The sequence below is a fragment of the Xyrauchen texanus genome, chromosome 20, assembly GCF_025860055.1.
Source record: "Xyrauchen texanus isolate HMW12.3.18 chromosome 20, RBS_HiC_50CHRs, whole genome shotgun sequence".
In the NCBI taxonomy this organism is placed as follows: domain Eukaryota; kingdom Metazoa; phylum Chordata; class Actinopteri; order Cypriniformes; family Catostomidae; genus Xyrauchen; species Xyrauchen texanus.
This window is the reverse complement of record NC_068295.1, coordinates 38001115-38023483: the sequence shown is the minus strand read 5'-3', so window position 1 is coordinate 38023483 and position 22369 is coordinate 38001115. Positions and strand designations below refer to the sequence as shown.

General features: G+C 37.8%; 1 protein-coding gene across 2 annotated transcripts in view; it reads right to left on the bottom strand.

Moving 5' to 3' along the window:
* Positions 1–22369, bottom strand: part of LOC127660714 (calcium uniporter protein, mitochondrial-like) — a 122060-nt gene that overhangs the window by 56597 nt on the left and 43094 nt on the right. The window contains exon 2 of one of the 2 annotated variants that reach the window (XM_052151089.1): positions 1967–2080. The exons of the other annotated variant lie outside the window; for it this stretch is intronic. Coding sequence (XP_052007049.1) covers positions 1967–2080 — 114 coding nt within the window. The remainder of the gene's footprint in view (positions 1–1966; positions 2081–22369) is intronic. 2 annotated transcript variants of the gene reach the window in all.

The window sequence follows — 22369 nt, the reverse complement described above, 5'->3', positions numbered from 1 at the left end:
GGTCCCCTTTAAATAAGCCGGATAGCTTGCTCATGTTCATTCCCGGTATCAATGACAGCACGGCTGGCTGCTAATACTTAACAGGATGATTTCATGACTGTGATTCAGTTAGTTAGTTGTGTATTAGTCTTTCTAGAAGTCCACTGTCAGCCATCTTTGGAACGCTCTCGGGAAGCTATTTCCAATCATGCCAATGCAGCTCCTGTCTACTTGAATGGGGAAAGACCAAAATCTCATAAAGCTTGGACAAGATTACAATCATAGAACATATATAAATCAGCAATAAAATCTGACAACAGTGGAATCATAAATTGTGCTTCATTACCTCAGATAATGCTAAAACAACAATTATTTTCCAGCTTGCATAGCTAATGCCATGCTGTTGATTGACAGGCGATATCTGTACCTAAAAGGTGATTGGTTCTTTAACCTGTAAGGTGGGACTTCCTTTCTACATCCGTTGATCGTTGGGATGTTCCAGTTTATCCCATTCATTTTAACAGATGTGGCTAAATCTATGCTAAATAATCTCTGGTATAACTTTGCAGAGCTGCTTACATTATTAGCAACACATACCAGATCCGATGTAGATGTAGAACATATGCTGAATATCGAAATTTACTCGAAAGCTTATCATCGATATCGGAAAATGTTTTTAATTTAATAAAACATTTTCAGATAAATAGGAATATCTTTTTAGCGTCCAGACCTATCGGGAAATTTTCATGAGTACAAGTGCGTGAGTGCAGTATCAGCCCCAATTCCGATATCGGAACATTCCTACTTTTCAGTTGACGTCACAAATTCCTTTTACTTTTCAACTCCAATCATGATCCAATCAGCTGCAGATGGACAAAATAAAATCCTGCTCCTGCTTTTTCATTAAATATGTTTTACTCACAAATACGTCACATTATAAAAGTTAAACACGTTGCAGATTTCATTTTACATTGTTTTGAAAGAGATTTAGTGCTTGCTTGCCTGAATCTACCACCGTTTCTAACTAAGATGCTCTTTAGTTTCCTTAAAAAGCACACACGCCAAACACTGTGCACTTTGCAGCAGTAAGGATGAAGCCTTGGAGAGAAATAAGGTGAGAAGAGAGAAAATAGACCAGGAGCACTCTCTCTAACATCCCAAAGGCATTATTATCTGTTTCTTCATCAGTTCCCTAGAAGGAGCACATCTCCATTTCATCCTCAAGAACTTTTCTAAAGGTCATACCATTTTTTCATTTCAATAATCAGAATACCCACACACACACACACACACACACACACACACTCACATAAGCGTAAACATGCTAATGCATGAAGGAAAGCACTCCCAGAACAAATATCCTCCTCTGATCATACATTTTTCATGTCATATGCACTGGCTGGAGGAAGATAAACATCACTATTTGAAATATGTGAACACTTTACCTTACAGGGGCATTTTTTATATCATGTGTATGCCTCACTGTATTAGCAAACCAACGTAGCAAGGGGTAAAAAGCCAATCCTAATATTTCTCAGGGCAGATTTAGCTGAATTGATCTCCCTGTCAAACGAATTGCACTGGGAAGAGATTATCATATGCAAAAGAATGCTATTACTGGAGACATCAGGCTCAGTATGCGAGTCTAAATCCCACCGTAGTTCATAAAAGATAAACACAACTCAGACACCTTATCAGGAATATTCAGGGTCATTTTCAATTTTATGTCTATGGACCACAGGCTCATGTCGCTATCTAGTGGACCCGTGAAAAAGTTTCATAAAAATAAATAAATAAACATTTCTGCTGAAGAATTTTACAGAAAGAAATGTTACATTACATCAACCATGTGTGGACCGCAATGGCTGAGGGCGGCACTTGGAACAAGGCCTAAAACACTCAATAATGGTCAAGTGTAGGTTTGCACAGTAGCTCTGGGTGTAAATAATGCATTCAAATTCACCACTTTAATGTATAAAACCGTCACCTGGGCTGGCAAAGTGGCACTGGGGTGGCTGAAGAGAGCAGAACTGGCACCTGTTCTCAGGCCGTGTGCTCTCCTGATAATCTGGTGACTTCCGAGGGGAATGGATAGCGCCTCCTACAAGAGAGGAGGAAACAAAACCAATCTTTGAAAATGGGACACTCAAAGAACAAGAAATGATCGCGCAATAAATGGATATTCTCATGCTAATGTCATTCCAAAACCGTCCCAGATAGCACACGTACATCTCCGAGATGTGTTTTAGATCTTTTCACCTGGAAAGCATCACAATCTCATAACCATCTGCTAAACATCTTAAAAAGATCAGATTTACAAACATTCTAAATCATAAACATCTCAAAGACATCTGCTGGATGATTCATTGACATCTGAGACATACTTATTGACATGAGACGTTTAGATGCAAACAATGTAAAAAATACATCTTCCAGATGTAAACACACACATCAAATAGACGTTTGGGTGATGTACGTGTGCTATCAGTGGTAGATTGCTTCTTTTCTGGAATGCAAAAGGTGAATTTCTGAATTTATCCTGGAATATCTTTTCCATGTGATATAAAGTGAAAGGGAACTGTGACTTTGTCAAGTTCCACTATGACAAAAAATTCAATAAAAAGTATCCCATATGATTCATCTGGTATATTTGAAGTTGTCTGAAGCCATACAAAACTTGGTGAGATGAGCAAACCATATTCAAGTCGTTTCAAACTGAACATTTTCCCTTCCAGTTTAGCTATCAAATGAAATTTGGCATAATTAAACAGGCTGTGGTAGTTTTTTAATTATTTACGTTTGGTCTCCAGACATGCAAGACACAATGTTGTTTGGCATCAAATTGTATTAACATGCCATTTTTGTAGTTCGTATAGCTCTTGTAGTCCATTTTCAGAGCTTGGGAATTATCAACTTGAATAAATGAAAAACAACATCACTTTTGGTCTCTTCTACTATCTTATTGATTGAAAAGACTTGGAATATAGCACACCAGTCATATGGACCACTTTTATGGTGCTTTTTGGTCATTTTTGAGCTTGGCAGCCATGATCCTAATTAACTTTCATTATATGGAAAAGATTAGCAAGGATATTCTTTAAAATTCCACCTTTTGTGTTCCACAAAAGAAAACCATATGAGTTTGGAACAAAATGAGGGTCAGTGAACGATGACCAGATTTTGACCCAATTTATATAGAGCTGTTCAGCCGTGACTTCAATTTGTAGGTGAACCCGGAAGTCTAATTCTTCATGGGTTCCGTCAGGTTTTTCTTATGGGTTTTTAGAATGGGGGTTATGAACTTATGCGTAAAATAAGGTCTGTGGTAAACATTACTTGACGATACAGTACGTGGACATTTTGTTCTACAACATACATTACACATTTTCATACCTCAAACATGAATTTTGAAGCCACTGTGCATTTTTTAAAAACAGTATGTAATTCAATGCGGCTTCAAAATTCACATTTGAGGTATTGAGGCTTTAGAACAAAACGTCCACGTATCGTCAAGTAATGTTTACCACAGACCTTACTTATATCTGTAGTTACACTGTTAACCTTACCTCTAATCCTAAACCTAACTCTACCCTAATCCCTGGTGTCACATCAAAAAGGTATAAAGCTGCAGGGTACGGCGTGTGTGGCAGTTTCTGGCCAGGTTTAGCGCAGGTTGCGCTGGGTCAAGGATTTAAATGTCTGAAAAGATCTTATCTTTTATGTTACTGCAGGCACCGAGACCGTAGATTTGCCTTCTTGAGATCTGAAGTATATTTAACGGCACACACTGACTCCCAGAGTGACAGATAAAAGGTGTTTGGTCTTCAGGAACCAGAGCAGAAGAAAGTAATAGAGAGAAAATAATAGGCAAGCGCATGCCGAGCCAGAGATGAGATTTCAAACACGTTGTGTCACCAGTGTTTTAACAGGAAGTGGTGGCAGGTCAGTCCATGAGAGTAACTAAATCTGTTACTAAGTCTGTTGAACTGTCACAATCTCCAAGCGTGAGAGAGGCTCTCAGCCACTCAACCATAACAGCGACAATTAATTCTGTCCTGTGTTGGTGGTGAGGATTTCCCTCCTTCATATCCTCCACAACAGCACTAAAACACGGCATCGAAATCTCCACTGAAGCATTTGCCACACTTTTTTCCCTGACGTCTACTTACAATGTTTGTGAAGGTTATTGTAGTCTCAAACTCAGATAGCAATTTGTTTGGTACATTTGCAATGACCTGATGGTCTGAATTTTGTGTCTATCTATATAAATATAACTCTTTGGGCCTCATTCATGAAACTTATGCGTAAAATTGACCTTCACGAAAAGTTTCCTCTGGTTCTTTGTGTACAACCCAGATTTGTTCATTAAATGTGTGTATGTTAGTGAATTCCAAACATTTGTCAATAGGGTGTGTGTGCACATTCACAATTTTCATAATCCACGCTCATGAACACGCAATTTAAGAAAGGCAGACTCGCTATTAAATGCTTGTAATATCTACGCAGAACAGTTATGAGATAGTTTTTTTTTTTTTAATGACGTGCATACATATCATACAATTTTTATTTAGCAAGCACAATAACGTCTCAAAAAGAAAGTGAAGTACCTACTGCCAATGCATGTTCTTGCCATCATCGGACGCTCTGTTGTGAATCAAACAGACTAAGAGGTCAATAAAAATGGTTTACTGTGAAGCTTAGTGTAAAAATTATTCTGTTCACGCCGGCAGGAGGATGTCTACCACCATTAACCTTCTCTGGTTCTGTTCTTTGTCCAAAACATTGTAAACTAATAAAGATTTGCAAGCTACGACAATGTGCATGCTTATTACTTTTTTTTTCTGTTGTGTTGCATTTTTTTATTTACCTTTTCTCCCCAATTTTGGAATGCCCAATTCCCACTATTTACTAGGTCCTCGTGGTGATGCGGTTACTCGCCTCAATCCTGGTGCCAGAGGACAAGTCTCAGCTGCCTCCACTTCTGAGAGTCAATCTGCGCATCTTATCACGTGGCTCATTGTGCATGAAACCGCGGAGACTCACAGCATGTGGAGACTCATGCTACTCTCTGCGATCCATGCATAACTTACCATGCACCCTATTGAGAGTGAGAACCCCTAATCGCGACCACGATGTTACCCCATGTGACACCGGGCCAATTTGATTGCTTAAGGAGACCTAGGTGGAGTCACCTGGAGTCAATCAGCACACACTGATTTCGAACTCGCGACTCCAAGGGTGGTAGTCAGCGTCAATAATTGCTGAGCTACCCAGGCCCCACTTCCCTGTTGTGTTGTGTATGCACCTGCCCTGATGTGTTTTTTTTATGGGTTTAACAGTATTGTGACTGACTATACATAATCAGCTCAATGTGATTTATCGATGCCTATACTGAAATATGGAACCTAAATTATACAGCTCATATTAAATGAAGAAACTGCCCAACCAGTCATGTTAGAAGGCATTCATTTCTTCGATAAAATCAAACACAAACTGCCTCTTAAATCGATAAATGCGTTGAGTTGATAAGGTATGGCCAATGCTTCACACACCAAAATAGTCATAATTATGTTTTTCTTCTAAGACTACTGTAGATAGAGAATGACAAATTGAACTCTTATCTTAACATGAAAATAAAACCCTTTTTTCCACGTCTCATTAAAAGGGATAGTAAAAGATGGGTGGACTACCCCTTTAAGAGGCCTCTCTTTATTTCACTCACTTCAGTTCTACTGAAAAAACCGGCAAAACCACTGCACTGAGTTATGCCAAAAGAAAATGTAACTTTTCTGATTGCAATAAAAAAAGATTGGAAATATAAACATGCTTATACAGTGAAAGTTAAAATCCGATTGGTGATTTAAAGTTTTATGTTGTGGCCTCGTGTTCAATTTGAGAATCTAACATATTGACTATGTTTACATGGACACCAGAAAGCGGCGTATTACGAGAAAGCTGTGTTCCTGTTTAAATGTACTGTATAAGCGGTGTACTCTTTACTCCCGTATACATACAGCTCAGTCAGTAAGCAGCTTCCTCCACTGCAACGTAATTTCTCTACGATGCTTGTGTAAATAACAAACATGGCATCCGAGGAAGACTTCACTATTTTATTCTCTGTTGCTTCGCTTTATTTCCAGATATTCCAGAGTTGTTGCTGTGTTTGTTTCCTTAACTTTCTATCGCGACCTGTAGTGGAAATGTGCTGCAATAGTGGGGTTTCCCTCTCACATAAAACTCTGGGATTCCCTCAATGTATATACACAAACATGAGGGACCAATAGTTTACACTGGTATTTATAAATTGGTATAGTTTATAGTATATGTGCTTTTCCCACAGTACTCCCAGAAATGTTTTGTTGACTTGGTGGGCTCCATCCTATGATGTTTGTTTACACTGCCACAGAAGCAGCCTTCTCCGAGAGAAACCTGGGTGTGTTAAACTGCTTTCTCTTAATCCCTTAAACAGCATGATGATTCAGAATGACGCTTTCTGCAAAAAACCCCCGGAATAAACTGTTTTCTTACGTGCATGTGAATGTGGTCATTGAACTGTCATGCTCAAGGGAAATGTGGGTTCAAGTCCGGCCTGGGTCAAGTTTTCATTCCTGTCCCCTTTTTCTCAACCCATGATTTCCTGACTCTCAAAAACAAAAACCTGGTAAATGGCCAAAGAAAAAATAAAAAAAGTTTGATGTTGCATGCTGGGTAATGGAGCATTTAGATGTGGTGAATCTTTTGTTCCAGCCATTCAGATGAGAGACTCCAATTAACCCTGTACCCGGCTGAAATAGTTTACAATGACCTGAGGTTAAAAGTTCACGCTTGGTGTGATTTAGTAATTGCACCCTGCAGATTCACAGGCAAATACTATTAAAATGAACAGTGGCAGAGTTTAAGGGGTTGACTCGAAAAAAACATGTGAAATTGTATGAAAAAAGAGAGACAAACAACTAGGGTTGTCATGGTACCAACATTTTTGTAATCAATACCAACATCTGTGAAATTTTACTATTCTCAATTACAATTTCAGTACCGCGGCAAAAACAAATATTAATTTCTTAATGAAGTAAACACAGTTTCAAGTTCTCAGTAAACATGTAAAATAAAAAATGTACATAGAAAAGGATTTCAATCAATCGAATAAATTGAGACAAATAAAAACAAGTAGGCCTATACAAAAGTTTGGTATCATTGTAATGAAAATGTTTAAAAATGTGAATGATATAGATTAGGGCTGGGACATATGATGATATATTGTGGCAACGATATAAAGTGTCAACCGATAGAGATTTTGCTATATCGTGTATATCGTGACATGTACATATCCATGTGCACAGTGTGGGCTTATCTATCTGTGGGCAGGGCTTCACGTGAGACTGAGAAAATTTAAGAAATATGGACAGGGTTTTTCCAGCATTGAAAATATTTCTGCAAATTTAAAGACCTTCATCGTGTGTTTGGCGCTTCAAAAGCGCTAAATATTCTTCTTATCTGACATGCAAATATTTCACGTGACTCTGGCGCGCGCTATCTCTGGACGCAACCCCAGTAGGCTGTCTGATATTTGTACTCCAGAGACAGGAGAGCTCAGAGCGGGATCACTCACGCTACTTAATCATTTTTGAGCCAGGAAAATTTTGCCAAAATATTAACTTTTTATTTTTTAGTAATGAGATTTCACAGAATAAATGCATTTTGACTCGATGAGTCTGCATTGAGTTTGTGCTATTTACTTGCCGCCATCTCCTGGTGACCATATGTAACATTGTGCTTCATGTGGAATATCTAATGATCTTCCGATTAACTAGTGTTTGGGGTCGTAAGAAAGATAATCACCTCCTCTTAAGTAATGGTATGTGATGTGTCATGAAGTTATAAGCGTAAACTTGCCATATAAGCAACACCAACATAATTGTCAAAGACATATACTTCGCTATTATTCACTATATTTTTGTCTGTGAGTAAAACCTATAGGCTGGTTGTATTTTACTCTTTGAGAGCTTTCCAATGACATATGACACATGGCTATTTTAACAGTTTGATGTTTTATCTGATTGCAATAATATATACAGTGCAATTGTTTTTATATAAATTATAAAAACGGAACACTTCTGATTTGTCTGCTAATGTTAAAGCATTTGTTCATTTTTGGTCATAATGTATGCATTAATTACAAAGTATATAACTGTATAAATATCAAAATATTTTAAGGGACAGTGATGCATTATTGCATAATTTAACAAAAACAATATTTTTTGTAAATATTGAAGAATATATGCAGGGTTTTGGTAAAAAGCTGTGCAAAGCACTGCCCCATAAACATAATGTGTTTTTACATAGTACTTTTAATATATATTGGCATGATATTTTTATATGTGGAATTGTATTTTCATTTTTAGATTCCAACCTTGTGAATACTTTGTGTTAAAAATGTGTATGAAATGTCAAACAGTGACAAAAGCTTGTATCATTATAAATGCAATTTCATGGCAACCATATACATTTATAGAATTTACTAGCCAGTGGTGATTCTCTCTCCAACGTGCTGGTAGAGTGTTGTAATATATCTCCAAGATGATCATTTTGGCAGAATCAGAGGCGCAAAAACCATATACGCACTGTATGCAACACATAGGGGTGCCATATTATGGGGGCACCAGCAGCACACCAAGCGGGCGGAATTATGAAGCAGGCACATGTACTACTGTCAGTACTATAGATACTTTAGAAAGAATGGCAAGTTACATCTTTTGACTTTTAGTATTGACTTGATACAAGAGCATGTGTACTTTCGACATCCCTACTCATAACCGCTCACAGCCACACAGCAATCCAATGCGCCACATCCTTCCAGACTTTGGTATATCTTGCAAAAACAGATTGCAGTTCCTCCTGTGTGTGTATAAGACCAGATATTTTCACACAGCATTTCTTCTTATGCTGGAATAACTGTCATTCTTAGATTTGGGGAATATCCAAAAAAACAGAAGGTTATCTTTCTGCAAAGGGCTAAAACATCATTATCACTCTCAAAATCAAGCTTCAATGTCATCTGCTTTTAAAGTTTGAACTGTACATTTACCAAGGTTGTCATAAAGCATCCAAATGTTTTTCTGTTTAGTAACCTGTCACAGTTAACAGCAAACCTCCCATCCAAAGATCAAAACAAGTCACCAAACTGTCAAATTTTCTTTTGTCAGCACAATGACAGCAATATTCTGGGCATTTCATCCCCTGTAGACACAGTGTCTGTGAGCAGAATCTAAAAGATTCAAAATCTGCAATTTTACTAAACATATAGAAGTGCGCTTGAAAAAAAGCTATATTTTTATATCCATAATCTAAAAACCACAATAGCCTGTTGCTGACAGAATCTGAAGTCGTAACTATTGACTTAGTGACTGGCTAAATATTGATTTGTGGATTGATTTATTAGGGCTGAGCTCATCAGGAATTGTCAAAGACACAGCAGTGAGATATATGTTCACACATCTAAGGCTCTTGAATCTTGATACCAAAACAATACCTCTTCTATCTTGATAATGGTGTTGAAATCATAACCTTTGCAATGTCAGTGGCAATGTCTAAACTACCTGTGGTAATTATGCAAACTTTTTTAGTGAGTTTGCACGTGTCATATGTTTATGGCCACTTAAAGTAATGTTCCGGGTTCAATTCAAGTTATGCTCAATCAACTGCATTTGTGGCATAATGCTGATTACCACGAAACAATTATTTCAACTCACTTCTAGTTTATTTAACCCTTTAAGCTTGGATTGGCCAGCTGTGAAAAAATAATCAAAATATGAATAACTACAGTCTTGACCAACACAAACTCGGTACCATTTTAAAGCTTAGAATCTTTAGAAACTTTACAATACCTACAGCCATAATGACCAAAACTGAACAAGTGATTTGAAATTTCCAGACAAATCAGAAATGGTCCGTTTTGATCATTGATTAATAATTTTGCACTGTGCATATTATTGCAAATGGTAAAAACATCAAACTGATCAAATAGCCATGTGTCATATGTTACTGGAAAGCTCTCAAAGAGTACAATACAACCAGCCCATTTGTTTTACTCACAGTTAAAAAAAATAGCAAGTAATAACAAAGTATATGTCTTTGACATACTTGTAACATGTACTGTAAACAGTTGTTGCTTCTAAGATATCACATACCATTACTTAGAGGAGGGGAGTCCCACTAAAACAAGCTGACACACAACATAATCGGATACATAGATCATTAGATAATCCACGCGAGCCACCTTGTGCACATACGTTCCACGCTTTCCTGGATCAAATGACTTCATCTGAAATTAAGTAGTACGTTGTCCAGTGTCATGGAACACTAAACCAACCGTATTAGGATTCAGATCGCTGCAACCAGTGGTGAAAGTCATTCAAATATGGGCAGAGAGGATTGTTTACTCTAATTACATATGGCCACCAGGAGATGAAGCCAAGTTCATGACACAGACTTAACTATGTTTCCATCCAAGGGTTTTTTGGTGACAAAAGGTGTATCAAAAAGTTTACCGATATAGCTGATGGAAATTCAAATTATTGATAAAATTCCAAAAGTGTCCGTATAACTCTAGAGCATAAATTCTATGTCGATACTTAAAATGTTTTGCGAAAAACTGGTTTGGAAACAGTTTTTGTCGAGAAAATTGGCATTAACACCAAAATATAGTTTCATATGACAGAATTTACCCCAATCGTTAGCCTGTGTTAATCATGACGACGTTGAAAGCCAATTTATTGTACATGAAGCATTACTCGCACTGTTATGGATTGGTCATAATGGCATACCTTAACAGATTCGATGCTGCAAACACATCTGCGTCATGACACTTCAAGGAGTGCCAACACAAATATCTAATATGTATCAAGCACAAGTATACATCGACAAGTACACGGAGAACAAATTAAAGGCCAATCTTTTCGATTAATTTAATCACGGTAGCCACCCGTTTATTTATTAATGTTGCTTTGTGACATTAATGATTCAAAATAATAGATGGCAGTCTTGAAATTAGCTCACAATACAAAAAACATGTCATTTCTACGCACAACAATGTTTTATATTAAAAATAAATACACAATACTAGGAGAAAAGCTTCAGTGTGCTTTTTTGGAACACTAATATATAACCCAATTCTATAAAATGCATCGGGACCAATATTACAGTCCTATCAGAAGGGCAACTGCTTCCTTTTGATTGTAATTCCTCATCTTCTGATTGCTGTTATTTGTGAAATTAAGTTGGCTAATTTCAATGAATTGTCTCAATACTCTCCCCATTTTACAAAGACTTTTGGGGGGGAGGGGTGAATTAGGGACATCTGGGAGGCGAAAGGTACACAATTAGTGATATACACACATTTCTGTAAAGAAATAAAAGCGTAAGGGCAAATATCTTTTGTCAATAAACCAAAATTTATGCGACAAAATTTTTTTTTTTTAAGCATAACGTCATCACACACACAAGTTTTATCAATGAAAGGCCATTTGAATGGAAACAAGCATAAGACGGCAAATTTTGCAAACATCTTTTTATGCATTTTCACTTAATCGATAACAAAACAACACGAAAGTGGATGGAAACTAGGTTATTGATGGCTCAAATGACACAGAATGGAACTGAATGAGATCTCGATATTCATGCCTGCATGCTTTGGAGAGATAACATACCTTTAGTCATTGCAGTATTTGCATGTGAAATTAGTTCTTATTATGTTTTATTTGTTTGGAGAGGCTTTTGGACACTTTTTTTATTTGTGGACACTATAGGATAAATTATTTTCGAAGTACTATAGCTTTTGATTGCTATGTTGTATCAACACAAAACTCAATTACAGTTATCATGATAGGGAAAAAACAAAAGCAGTTTTTGGAGCAACCTTATTTACACACTGAAATATATCTTGTCCAATCCAAAAAGAAAGAAAAAGTTCATTTTTGGCTCGTTCTTTTTTCAGCAGTTTCTCAGGCTGAGAATCTTATAATTTATCTTAATATATATAATTAAAACATTAGAAGTTTTTTTTTTTTTCTCTTTTATTTTTTAAATGAGGTTTGAGTCTAAATTATCCTTTGTGTTAATTGACATTGTGCCACAAATGCTGTGGATAGAGCTTAACCAGTTTTGAACCTAGAACATTCCTTTAAGGGGCGGTCGCAGTACATTTTATTCCTTTAGCTTGCTTTCATACTCAAATGTGAGAAAACTATTTGGATGAACTCTGGTATACATACAACTCGATCTAAATGTATGGCTTCTTGGCTGAAAATCAATCATGGAAGAAACTCCATCATCATTCTACTCAACATAATACAAGAACACAAACTTCAGTTAAGTAGCTTCATAATTGTTAGGGTAATTTGAGCAGATGGGATATCTTACCGTTTTTAATTTACAAAAGAATTATAAACACAAAACTAGGGCTGTCGATTTAACATGTAAATTCAGTGCGATTAATTTTATAAAAAAATAACGAGTTAAAAAAAATGAACGCAATTAATCGCAATGTCCCCGGATTGTAATAAGGAAGATTCCTGAGAAATGCAAGCTTGTAGTACCACATGATTACTCCAGAGGGCAGTAAATGAAACTTCAGCTGTATGGTAACGCAGAGTTTATACAGTGAAGAAAACAACCATCCAGCAGACAGAACAACACAGACATTCGTTACGTTCTTGTGTTCAAAACATTTGATGGAGCTCAAATTCGAACTAAGGGATCTCAAGATGTGTTCTAAGAATGTAAACTATATTTAACTAGACACAGTGTCCTAAAAATTTTATATTTATGATGCAACGCACCCGAGACGCTAGTCAAGCATGTCTGATGCTTGTTGAAATTGATAAGTTCTTAAACAAGCCCTCATAATAAATCTCCAACTGATTGACACATTCACTTGTGAAATGGATTTCTGTGAACTGTATGCCAATGATTGACTTATGTTCAATAATATGGTAGTAAACAATACATTGTATTATAAAGCCACTTTTTGTATTGTCTTATCAATGATTCATTAACTCTTCTGCTACAAGAATGTAATGCATTTTAATTATCTGAATTTTTTTTAAAATTATTATTATTTAAAAGATAACCATGTATAATTATTTCATCATTATATATTGCATTTTTGTTATATGAGGGGCTTTCTCAGCAAATATTTGTATATGCAATTAAATGTGATTAATCGTGATTAATTAATCGGGACATCATGTAATTAATTAGATTAAAAATGTTAATCGATTGACAGCCCTACTCAAAACACAAGCCCTGGAGCATGACATTATATCCTGCCATCCATTTTTGTAGCAGGGTCTTCAGTAAAAATAATATTAAATCTATTAAACCTCAGATTCTAGTGTGACCACACTGTCTGCAGAGTTTCAGAGGTTTGAGTGATAGTAGAATACAACCTTTTAAGCCAGGGCACAAGCTGAATAATCAGTTAAAAGCTCATGATTAATCGTTGCAATACCTGCTGAATAGTCGAATAATCGTTCTAATAATCGTTAGATTAATCGATTATCAAAATAATCGTTAGTTGCAGCCCTATTCTAAAGGTATTGTCTATAGACTCAATAAAGTTCAATTCCTCTGCACAGATCATTTCATTCACCTTCTGTTACAATTTACTCACCAACCTGTTTTTCATGTTTGTCTATGTGTTTAGATTAGCAATAAAGTCTTGTTTGTATTCAAAGATAATTTGACTGAGGTATATTTTGATAAATAATCTCGTCACTTGATTTTTAAAAGATCTGCACTACACCATATCTACACATTTGTCATATTATTTTCAATAAGCCATGAGAATAGTTTTCCTATTTAGTTATATGTAATAAATTACATACTAACGATTGGCAGAGGTGGGTAGAGCCAAAACAAGTAAAAGTACAATTACTACTAAAGAATTACAGATGCGTCATTTCAACTCAGCGTGGCTGAAAGATCAGACATACACCTTAATTCTTTGAATAAGTGAATTAATCATAATTAAGCTAATTTGTTACATATAAATTGTGATATTAAACTGTTATATAAAATTTTTAATGATGGAGAATTTTATTCAGATTTCTAATCTGATCATTTGTCATTTATCCTACATATTAATGGTGGTTATTTAAATGTGCCCATTGCATTCTATTCTACAATTCCTACAAACCACTGGTTGTAAATATACCAATTCTTAAACCCATTCATCCATTGCCATTTTTTAGATATTACAATACTTTCTACCAAAGTTCAGAGTTTTCCTGGCCAACCACTGTATGAAGCCATGAAGATTCTGATTGCCACGATACTGTTTTCTGTTTCCGGTCTCCATAAAAATCAATGTAAAAACTACAGAAACAAGCGATCCTGAAAGAGAACAACAGCCATTGTAAGTGTTAAATTGGAGTAAGATGGAGTTCAGGCTCAACTTTTGCAGTTGTTGGCCGTCATAACAACTCAAAGTAGTTAATGATACCAATGTAATATCAATGATTAATACGCTTAACATCACATTATCTGCTAAAAACATGCGAGTGAAAACACTGGAGACTGAAGAAAAAACCAGGAAAGAAAGGCTGTCGTTCTGAATCATGGAACCAATAGCAGATGGAGGGAGTGTTTGAAGATATGTGATTTAAAATGGTTACTTTTGCAATTGCATTTGGTCAAGATAGTAACCCAGAAAATCACACATTACTTCAAGTGCCCTCCCCAGGCCCCCCTTTAATTCAAACCCTTCTGCCTCATTCTAAAACAGTCACAAACCCTTTCCTCATAGTTTAAGAGTGAACGCAACTTGTAATGAGATCCCCTATGAGGTCAGGGGCCTGCTTTCTTTCAGAGATGAGTAACAGTCTTTGAGTTAATATATGACCTGACATAAACACTTTGGCACTAAACCAGTGGCAATGAGGCATGGTAAACAAGATCCAAAGTGCAGCAGTTCTAAATACAGACACACGACTAAGAGAAACCGCAGTAGGAGGTACATAAAGTAATGCACACAAACTTAACATCTAGAAGGGATAGTTCACCCAAAAAATGTTATTCTCTCATTTACTCACCCTCATGCCATCCCGGATGGGCATGACTTTTTTTTCTTCTGCAGAACACAACTATTATAGAAGAATGTCTCAGCTCTGGAGGTCCATACAATGCAAGTGAATGGTGACCAAAACTTTTAAGCTCAATAAAGCAAATAAAAGTAATCCTTAATACTCCAGTGGTCTAATCCATGTTATCTGAAGGGATCCAATTGTTTTTGGTAAGAACTGACCCCAAAAAATATTTCCTTTTTCACTATCCTCCTCTTTGGCAATCATTTTTTTTAAAGCTTGATTACACTTCCTACCACCATCTAGCACTCTGCTCATGCATCAAGATCTAGGAAGTGTAATCGAAACCATGATTATGCCTGAAGACTGCAATGGCAAAATGTACAGTGAAAAAGGAGTACAGTGCTATGAAAAAGTATTTGCCCCCTTCCTGATTTCTTCTATGTTTGTGTATTTTTCATATTAAATTGTTTTAAATGAGATGTAACAAAACAAAGGCAAGCAGAGTAAACACAAAATACAGTTTTCAAATCTATATATATTTTTGTTGAAGCACTAAAGTTATCTAACACCTATATTACCCATGTGAAAAACGAACTGCCCCCTTAAACTTAATAGCTGGTTGTAAAGGGATCAATGGAAAGGAGGAGGCGAGAACCGGCTTTTCAACATAAATAATAGTTTAATGATAAACTTAAAAGAAGACATAAACACACACATGACGGACATGCCCGTTAACAGTCGACCTTTATCCCTCTCAAAGGCTTGATTAGCCTAATACGGGACCGGGTATGTAGGATCACGACCCGGCCCCGCCCTCCGCCCTGACACAGCCATCTTTAGCAGCAACAACTGCAACCAAATACATCCGATAATGGAGATCAGTCTTTCACAATGCTGTGATGGAATTTTGGCCCACTTTTCTTTGCAGAACTGCTTTAGTTCAGCCACATTGGAGGGTTTTTGAGCATGAACTGCCCCTTTAAGGTCCTGCTACAGCATCTCAATCGGGTTCAAGTCAGGACTTTGACTAGGCCACTCCAAAACTTTAATTTAGCTTCTTTTGAGCCATTCAGAGGTGGATTTACTCCTGTGCTTTGGATCATTGTCTTGCTGCATAATCCAATTGCACTTGAGCTTCAACCCACAAACTGATGACCAGACATTCTCCTTTAGGATTTTCTGGTAAAGAGCAGAATTCACGTTTTCCTCAATTATTGCAAGTCATCCTGGCCCTGAAGCCTCAAAGCATCCCCACACCATCACACATCTACCAGCATGCTTGACCGTATTTATGATATTCTTTCAGTGGAATTCTGTGTTTGGTTTTCACCAGATGTAATGGGACCCCTGTCTTCCAAACAGTTCCACTTTTGACCCATTAGTCCACAGATCACTTTCCCAAAAGGGTTGAGGATCATCAAGGTATGTTTTGGCAAAATTCAGATGAGCCTTATTGTTCTTCTGGGTCAGTAGTGTTTTTTTCCCTGCCACTCTTCCATGGATGCCATTTTTGCCCAGTGTCTTTCTGATAGTGGAGTCATGAACAGTGAGTGACCTTTATTGATGCAAGAGGTCTGTGGTTCCTTGGCTATCTTGTGACTTCCTGGATGAGTCGTCACTGTGCTCTTGGAGGAATTTTGGAAGGATGGTCACTTCTGGGAAGGTTCACTAATATGCCTGTAATAAGAACTGTGGTTCTTTGGTGTCCCAGAGCCTTTGAAATAGCTTTGTAACTGTTCCCAGGCTGATGTGTTTCAATCACCTTTATTCTCATTAGGGGGGGGGGGGGATACTTTTTCACACAGGCCCAGTTGGTATTGAATAACGCTTTTGCTTCAATACATAACATTTTCATTTAAAAACTGTGTGTTGTGTTAACTCAAGATTTCCTCAGACTGAGATATACACAAACAGAAGAAATCATTTTTCATGGCACTGTATTTTGGTCTGTTCTCATCCAAAGCCAGTTGGATCACTACAGAATACATTATTTAAACCACTGGAGTCATATGGATTACTTTTATGCTGCTTTTATGTGCTTTATGGAGCTTCAAGCTTTTGGTCACCATTCACTTGCATTGTATAGAGCTGAGATATTCTACTAAAAATAATTTGTGTTCAGAAGAAAGAAAGTCATACACATCTGGGATGGCTTGAGGGGGAGTAAATAATTTTTTGGGGGTGAACTATTCCTTTAAGGCAAGGGTATAGATTTTCCAAGTGTCGTTCCATGTCGCCTTTTCAAAAATATACTCTTTTGACCGTGAGGCCATATGGATGTGTTCAACGTGTGCGCACTATGTCTACATTACAAGTACTGTGCTGATGACATGCGCACTGTGCGTGTGAGGTACCGAAGTATACTTCTGCTTTTTTCCTGGTGAACACAATTTAGACCAAAAATTAGACCAAACTAGTGGTACCAGCACAAACCAACCTGAACCAGCATGTAAATTCATGCTGATCTAAGCTGGTCTTTATCTGGAAGAAATCTGAGAGACCTTCGCTGTTTTGCAGCTCAAAATCATGTTTCTAAAAAACTAAATTCTCAATATGGTTTAAAACTGTGGGTATTGGTGTGTGTAGTGAAGGAAACACTTCTCTCACATCAAAAGCAATTTCCCTGTAGACAGCAGCTGGAACAAAGGGTCCAAAAATCGATGTGAATCTAGCTGCCTTCTGCATCAGTGTGAATGAGAGATAAAGGTGGCATGTACCGATTTAATGCAAATGTACTAATGAGAGACACGGGGTCAGTGGAAAGGTATGCTTTGTTTGAAAGTCAAGGAGCCCACTCTAAGTCATTAAGCTTTCTGTCCCTGTCCTAAGACAAGAGCCTCTCTTACTATTGCTATTACTTTAGGTTAGGAATTTTAACATAACCTTAAACCGAAGCATTACACCGAAGCATTACACTTTGGTTAAGCGGCTTGTTGAAGAGAGATGTACAATTATTTACTAAGCAATCAGACTTACAATTTTCACCTAGCAGACATTAAAATAGCTGAAAAAATCCCATAGACTTACATTGAAGGAGAATAACACCAGAATACATTTCATACTGGTTAAGTGTTGGTTTGTATGGTAAATGGTAAATTGCAGCATTGCTATACTGTTCACAAGCAAAAATGCTGGTCAACCGGTATGCTCTTTCTTGTGAAACTAAGAAAGTCTTGTTGGTTAAGATAGTTAAGAAGCTTGTTGAGGACACTAGCATCCAATACACACCATATGTCGGTGACCTGCAGTGCTGGTCTTTTCAACAGGGGCACCACTCCCATTATCTTCAGAAATGTACAAATATAGTTGTTTTTCTTCCTGTTTTTTTTAACCCTGACACAAGTAATTTGGCTTGAGATACATAAACCCCTCTTCTTGAAGCACAAGCACAATCACGTGCATATGCACACTCAAGGTGTGCACTTATGTAAGGTATGGCGGAGGATCAGTGGCCTCAGCAGATTCATGAATAAGAAAGAACCCACTGTTAAAACCCCTCTAATCACTGAAATAGCGCCAACTAGTCTCCACGAGCACAATAAATGTATTGACAAAGAGACAATGAACTATTGACAGGAAATCCTCGTGCCTGCTAAGCCCCCCCTTTCCCATATGACTCGCCTCACACCGCGTGCTTCACCATGTGAGAAAAGGGCACGTGAAAAGCTGGCAACAGAGAGTGTGTGTGTGTGTGTGTGTCTTCCATTTAAACCTTGAAAGGTTTATTCTTAAGGAAATACGTGTAATCCCTGTATGTTGTGTATTTCTGAGGTATATCAAACTCATTAGAACTGTTTCGTTGTGTGTTTTAAACTCTGAGGCCTCATATTTAATAGCCTAAGGGTGTATATCCACTTCTAATTGTACTAAATACACGTTTCTTGGTATCAAATTAAACCTTACCACTTGTCCTAGCTGAATATGAATATAAGATTACCTTAGAATTGTGTTCTGCTATGTTTTACCATCTTTTGAGTTATTCAAACCAAAGTCCTGACCCCGAGCCATAAAGGATGCAAATGAGCCTTGACGGGACAAAGGAACCATCTCATGATTTAAAATAAAGGGGACTTTTACCTACGGGACAAAGGAACCATCTCATGATTTAAAATAAAGGGGACTTTTACCTATGGTCATGAAGGTTGGGTCATGACCGAAAGAACTAGGTCGCGAGTACAAGCGGCCGAAATGGGCTTCCTCAGAAGGGTGGCGGGCTTCTCCCTTAGAGATAGGGTGAGGAGCTCAGTCATCCGTGAGGAGCTCGGAGTAGAGCCGCTGCTCCTTTGCGTTGAAAGGAGTCAGTTGAGGTGGTTTGGGCATCTGGTAAGGATGCCCCCTGGCCGCCTCCCTAGGGAGGTGTTTCAGGCACGTCCAGCTGGGAGGAGGCCTCGGGGAAGACCCAGGACTAGGTGGAGAGATTACATCTCCACACTGGCCTGGGAACGCCTCGGGTCAGCCCAGTCAGAGCTGGTTAATGTGGCTCGGGATAGGGAAGTTTGGGGCCCCCTGCTGGAGCAGCTGCCCCCGCGACCCGACTTCGGATAAGCGGTTGAAGATGGATGGATGGATGGAGGGACTTTTACGACCTCCAAAGGAATGTTCAGAGTGCAGACCCTCAATTAATTCTTACTGAGAAGGAGAAATGAACCCTTTTAATCCTATATATTCTATATATATATATCCATGTGATAAATGTATTGACATGTATCTAATGTTCCATCTCATGATTTTCCTAAATGTTGTTTGGTCTATGTTTTCTTGCAAACTCTAATGGGTTAATGTTTCAGACTTTGCATACTATGGTTAATCGAAATCATATGTGTGGCATATTTGGTCTCTATAACTTGGTATTTTGAAGATCGAAATGACTGTGTACATGATATGTCGATAACAACAACATATTAGTATTACAAGAATATTTCCTAGTTTCTTCATTGGCTACCACCCCTCTTAGAACAAAGAGCAATAAACCAAATTCCCGCCTGGAACTTCCACCCTTCTTATTGGTCGAGCCAATGAGAGGTGGGACACGTTTTATAAGGTTATAAATTGCATCCACAACGGCCCTTCTCTCTCTCTTGCTTCTTGCTCTCTTGCTTCCTGTCCTCTTGCTTTCTGGTCCTCTGAGCCTTGTGCTCTCTTACTCTCTTGGTCCTTCCTGAGAAGTCCTAATGAAGATGATGCTGAACCAGCGGCCCCCAAGGACTCCCAAGCGTGCGCCAGGCTACGGCCTTGTCTTTCCATTCACCAAAGATCCTCTGACTCCCACTGGTTCTCTCTCATCAAGACAACATCATCAAAGATCAACTGGAGCCTCAACAAATTGCATCAGGACAGTTTAATTCAAATGGGACATGCAAGTATCAAACTTAGTCTCATTATTTGATACATTAAGTATCCTTACCCCTTTCTAAAAAGGGCGTGTCAGAACTAATATGATGGTTTGCTCAGGCTGTTGATCTGCTGAATTTCAAACAATGCTATAACTTCTTGCCTTCCTGTATTCTGCTTCAGCCCTCTTTCCCTTGGTAAACTGTATGAATGTATGTATATGTATGTTAGAGTAGTTTAAATGTTTAGTCTAGTTAATAAAGTCTTGTTCATGTCACATGTAAAGTTGTCTGTGTCTCAAGCTCATATCTAAAGTCACTAATCATAGATTTTGACTACTTGCTCTTAATACTTAGTAAGAAAGACATTTCCCATGCCCCGGAAATGTACATAATTAATTAATTAATTAATAACCAATATTGAGTGTTCACGGGATGAACCGAGTATTTGGTTGTAATGTTAATGTAGCTACATCAAGGTAACCCGATTAACTGATCCAAATATTCATAATCGATTATAACAAGTTATGATTGATTATTAATATTTCATAGAGCTGATTCGCTACACTTACTACTTCAGAGTGACCCAAAGGGACATGAAAGGAGAGGTGAAGGAGGCCAAGGGATGCATAGACTGAGTGCAACAAAAGGAGTTTAGATGAGGTGTCATGATGCAATACAATTATTGTGCTTCTAATCCAAGTTCGCTCTCTACAAAGGCACCATTTAACTGCAACATGTTCCATAAGGCAGGCAACTTAATTATGATCCTTTGAATATAACTTGTTTTAGGCAAATTTAAAAGGCAGCATTGCATGTACCCTATTCTAGGCAGTCCTAGCATGCAGTTCGACCAGTTCAGTGAAAAAAATAAACAACATTTTTGTGTGGTTCGTGGAGTTGTTGCCTGTGTGGAGCATCCAAAATCAGTAACTTTTAAGGTCTCATGATGGTTAAGATACTGCCCATGTTGGCAGTGAGGCAGCTCACTAGGTTTTTGGAACAGAGAATAATATGTTCAGCAGGGGTGTTTGCACATGTTTCTGTGCATAAATATTCCATGACAGGAGTCATGAGGGGAAGCCGTGAGCTCTTCTGCTGAATTGGAAATGAAGGGAATCCCTCCTGATGAGCTGGTTTTGGTGTGCTTGCAGCAACACCTGTGAGTTGAGGCATGAAGCATGGAATGCATCAGCTGTGTGTGAACGTGCTGCGGTGGACAAACTCCGATACGAACATGTCCTAATTTTCTTTACTCCACATCACTATAGGTAACCTCTGTCAAGAACAAAATAGGGTTGCTTGAGGCAGACAGCAGACCTTAGTTAAGAGTATATTGAATTTGATGTGAATGAAAACATGGCTGTGAGGGACGGAAATATATTCCATTCAATATGTCATACAGTTGAGGACCAGAGAGTCATTGATTAGACAACAAAACATCCAGTGTACAAAAAACAGAAAAGAACTGATTGTGAAACCAAAACATAATCGTTGGACCTGAAGGCTGTATGACATATTGAACACCCTTACAAAATTTAAAGTTCATGGCAAATTTGCAGCATACTTGTTCCTCATTATTCTCACATGCAAATGAGCTTGTGACTCACCAAAAATGTTTGCCAGAAGTTTGTAGCTCTTTACCAGTAGTGGTGAACCTGCAGCAAACCTTAGGCAACAATGGACAATTTGCCACAAGTTTGCCACAAAGCTCATTTGCATGTAAAAATAATCAGTGGTGAAAGTGGCAAATTTGTCATGAACAATTTTTTATGGGCAGACTGTACCTTTATTAGGGATGTCAAAAGTCTAGGTACTTCGGTACCAAGTCAATACTAATATAAAAAGATGTAAAAATACCAGTTTTTCTTCAGTATTGCAAGTACTGAACACTGACTCAATTCAGTCCACACACACTGTCTGACTATCACATGACTGATATGTCCTTTTGTGATCATTAAACTGCAAAAGGATGCA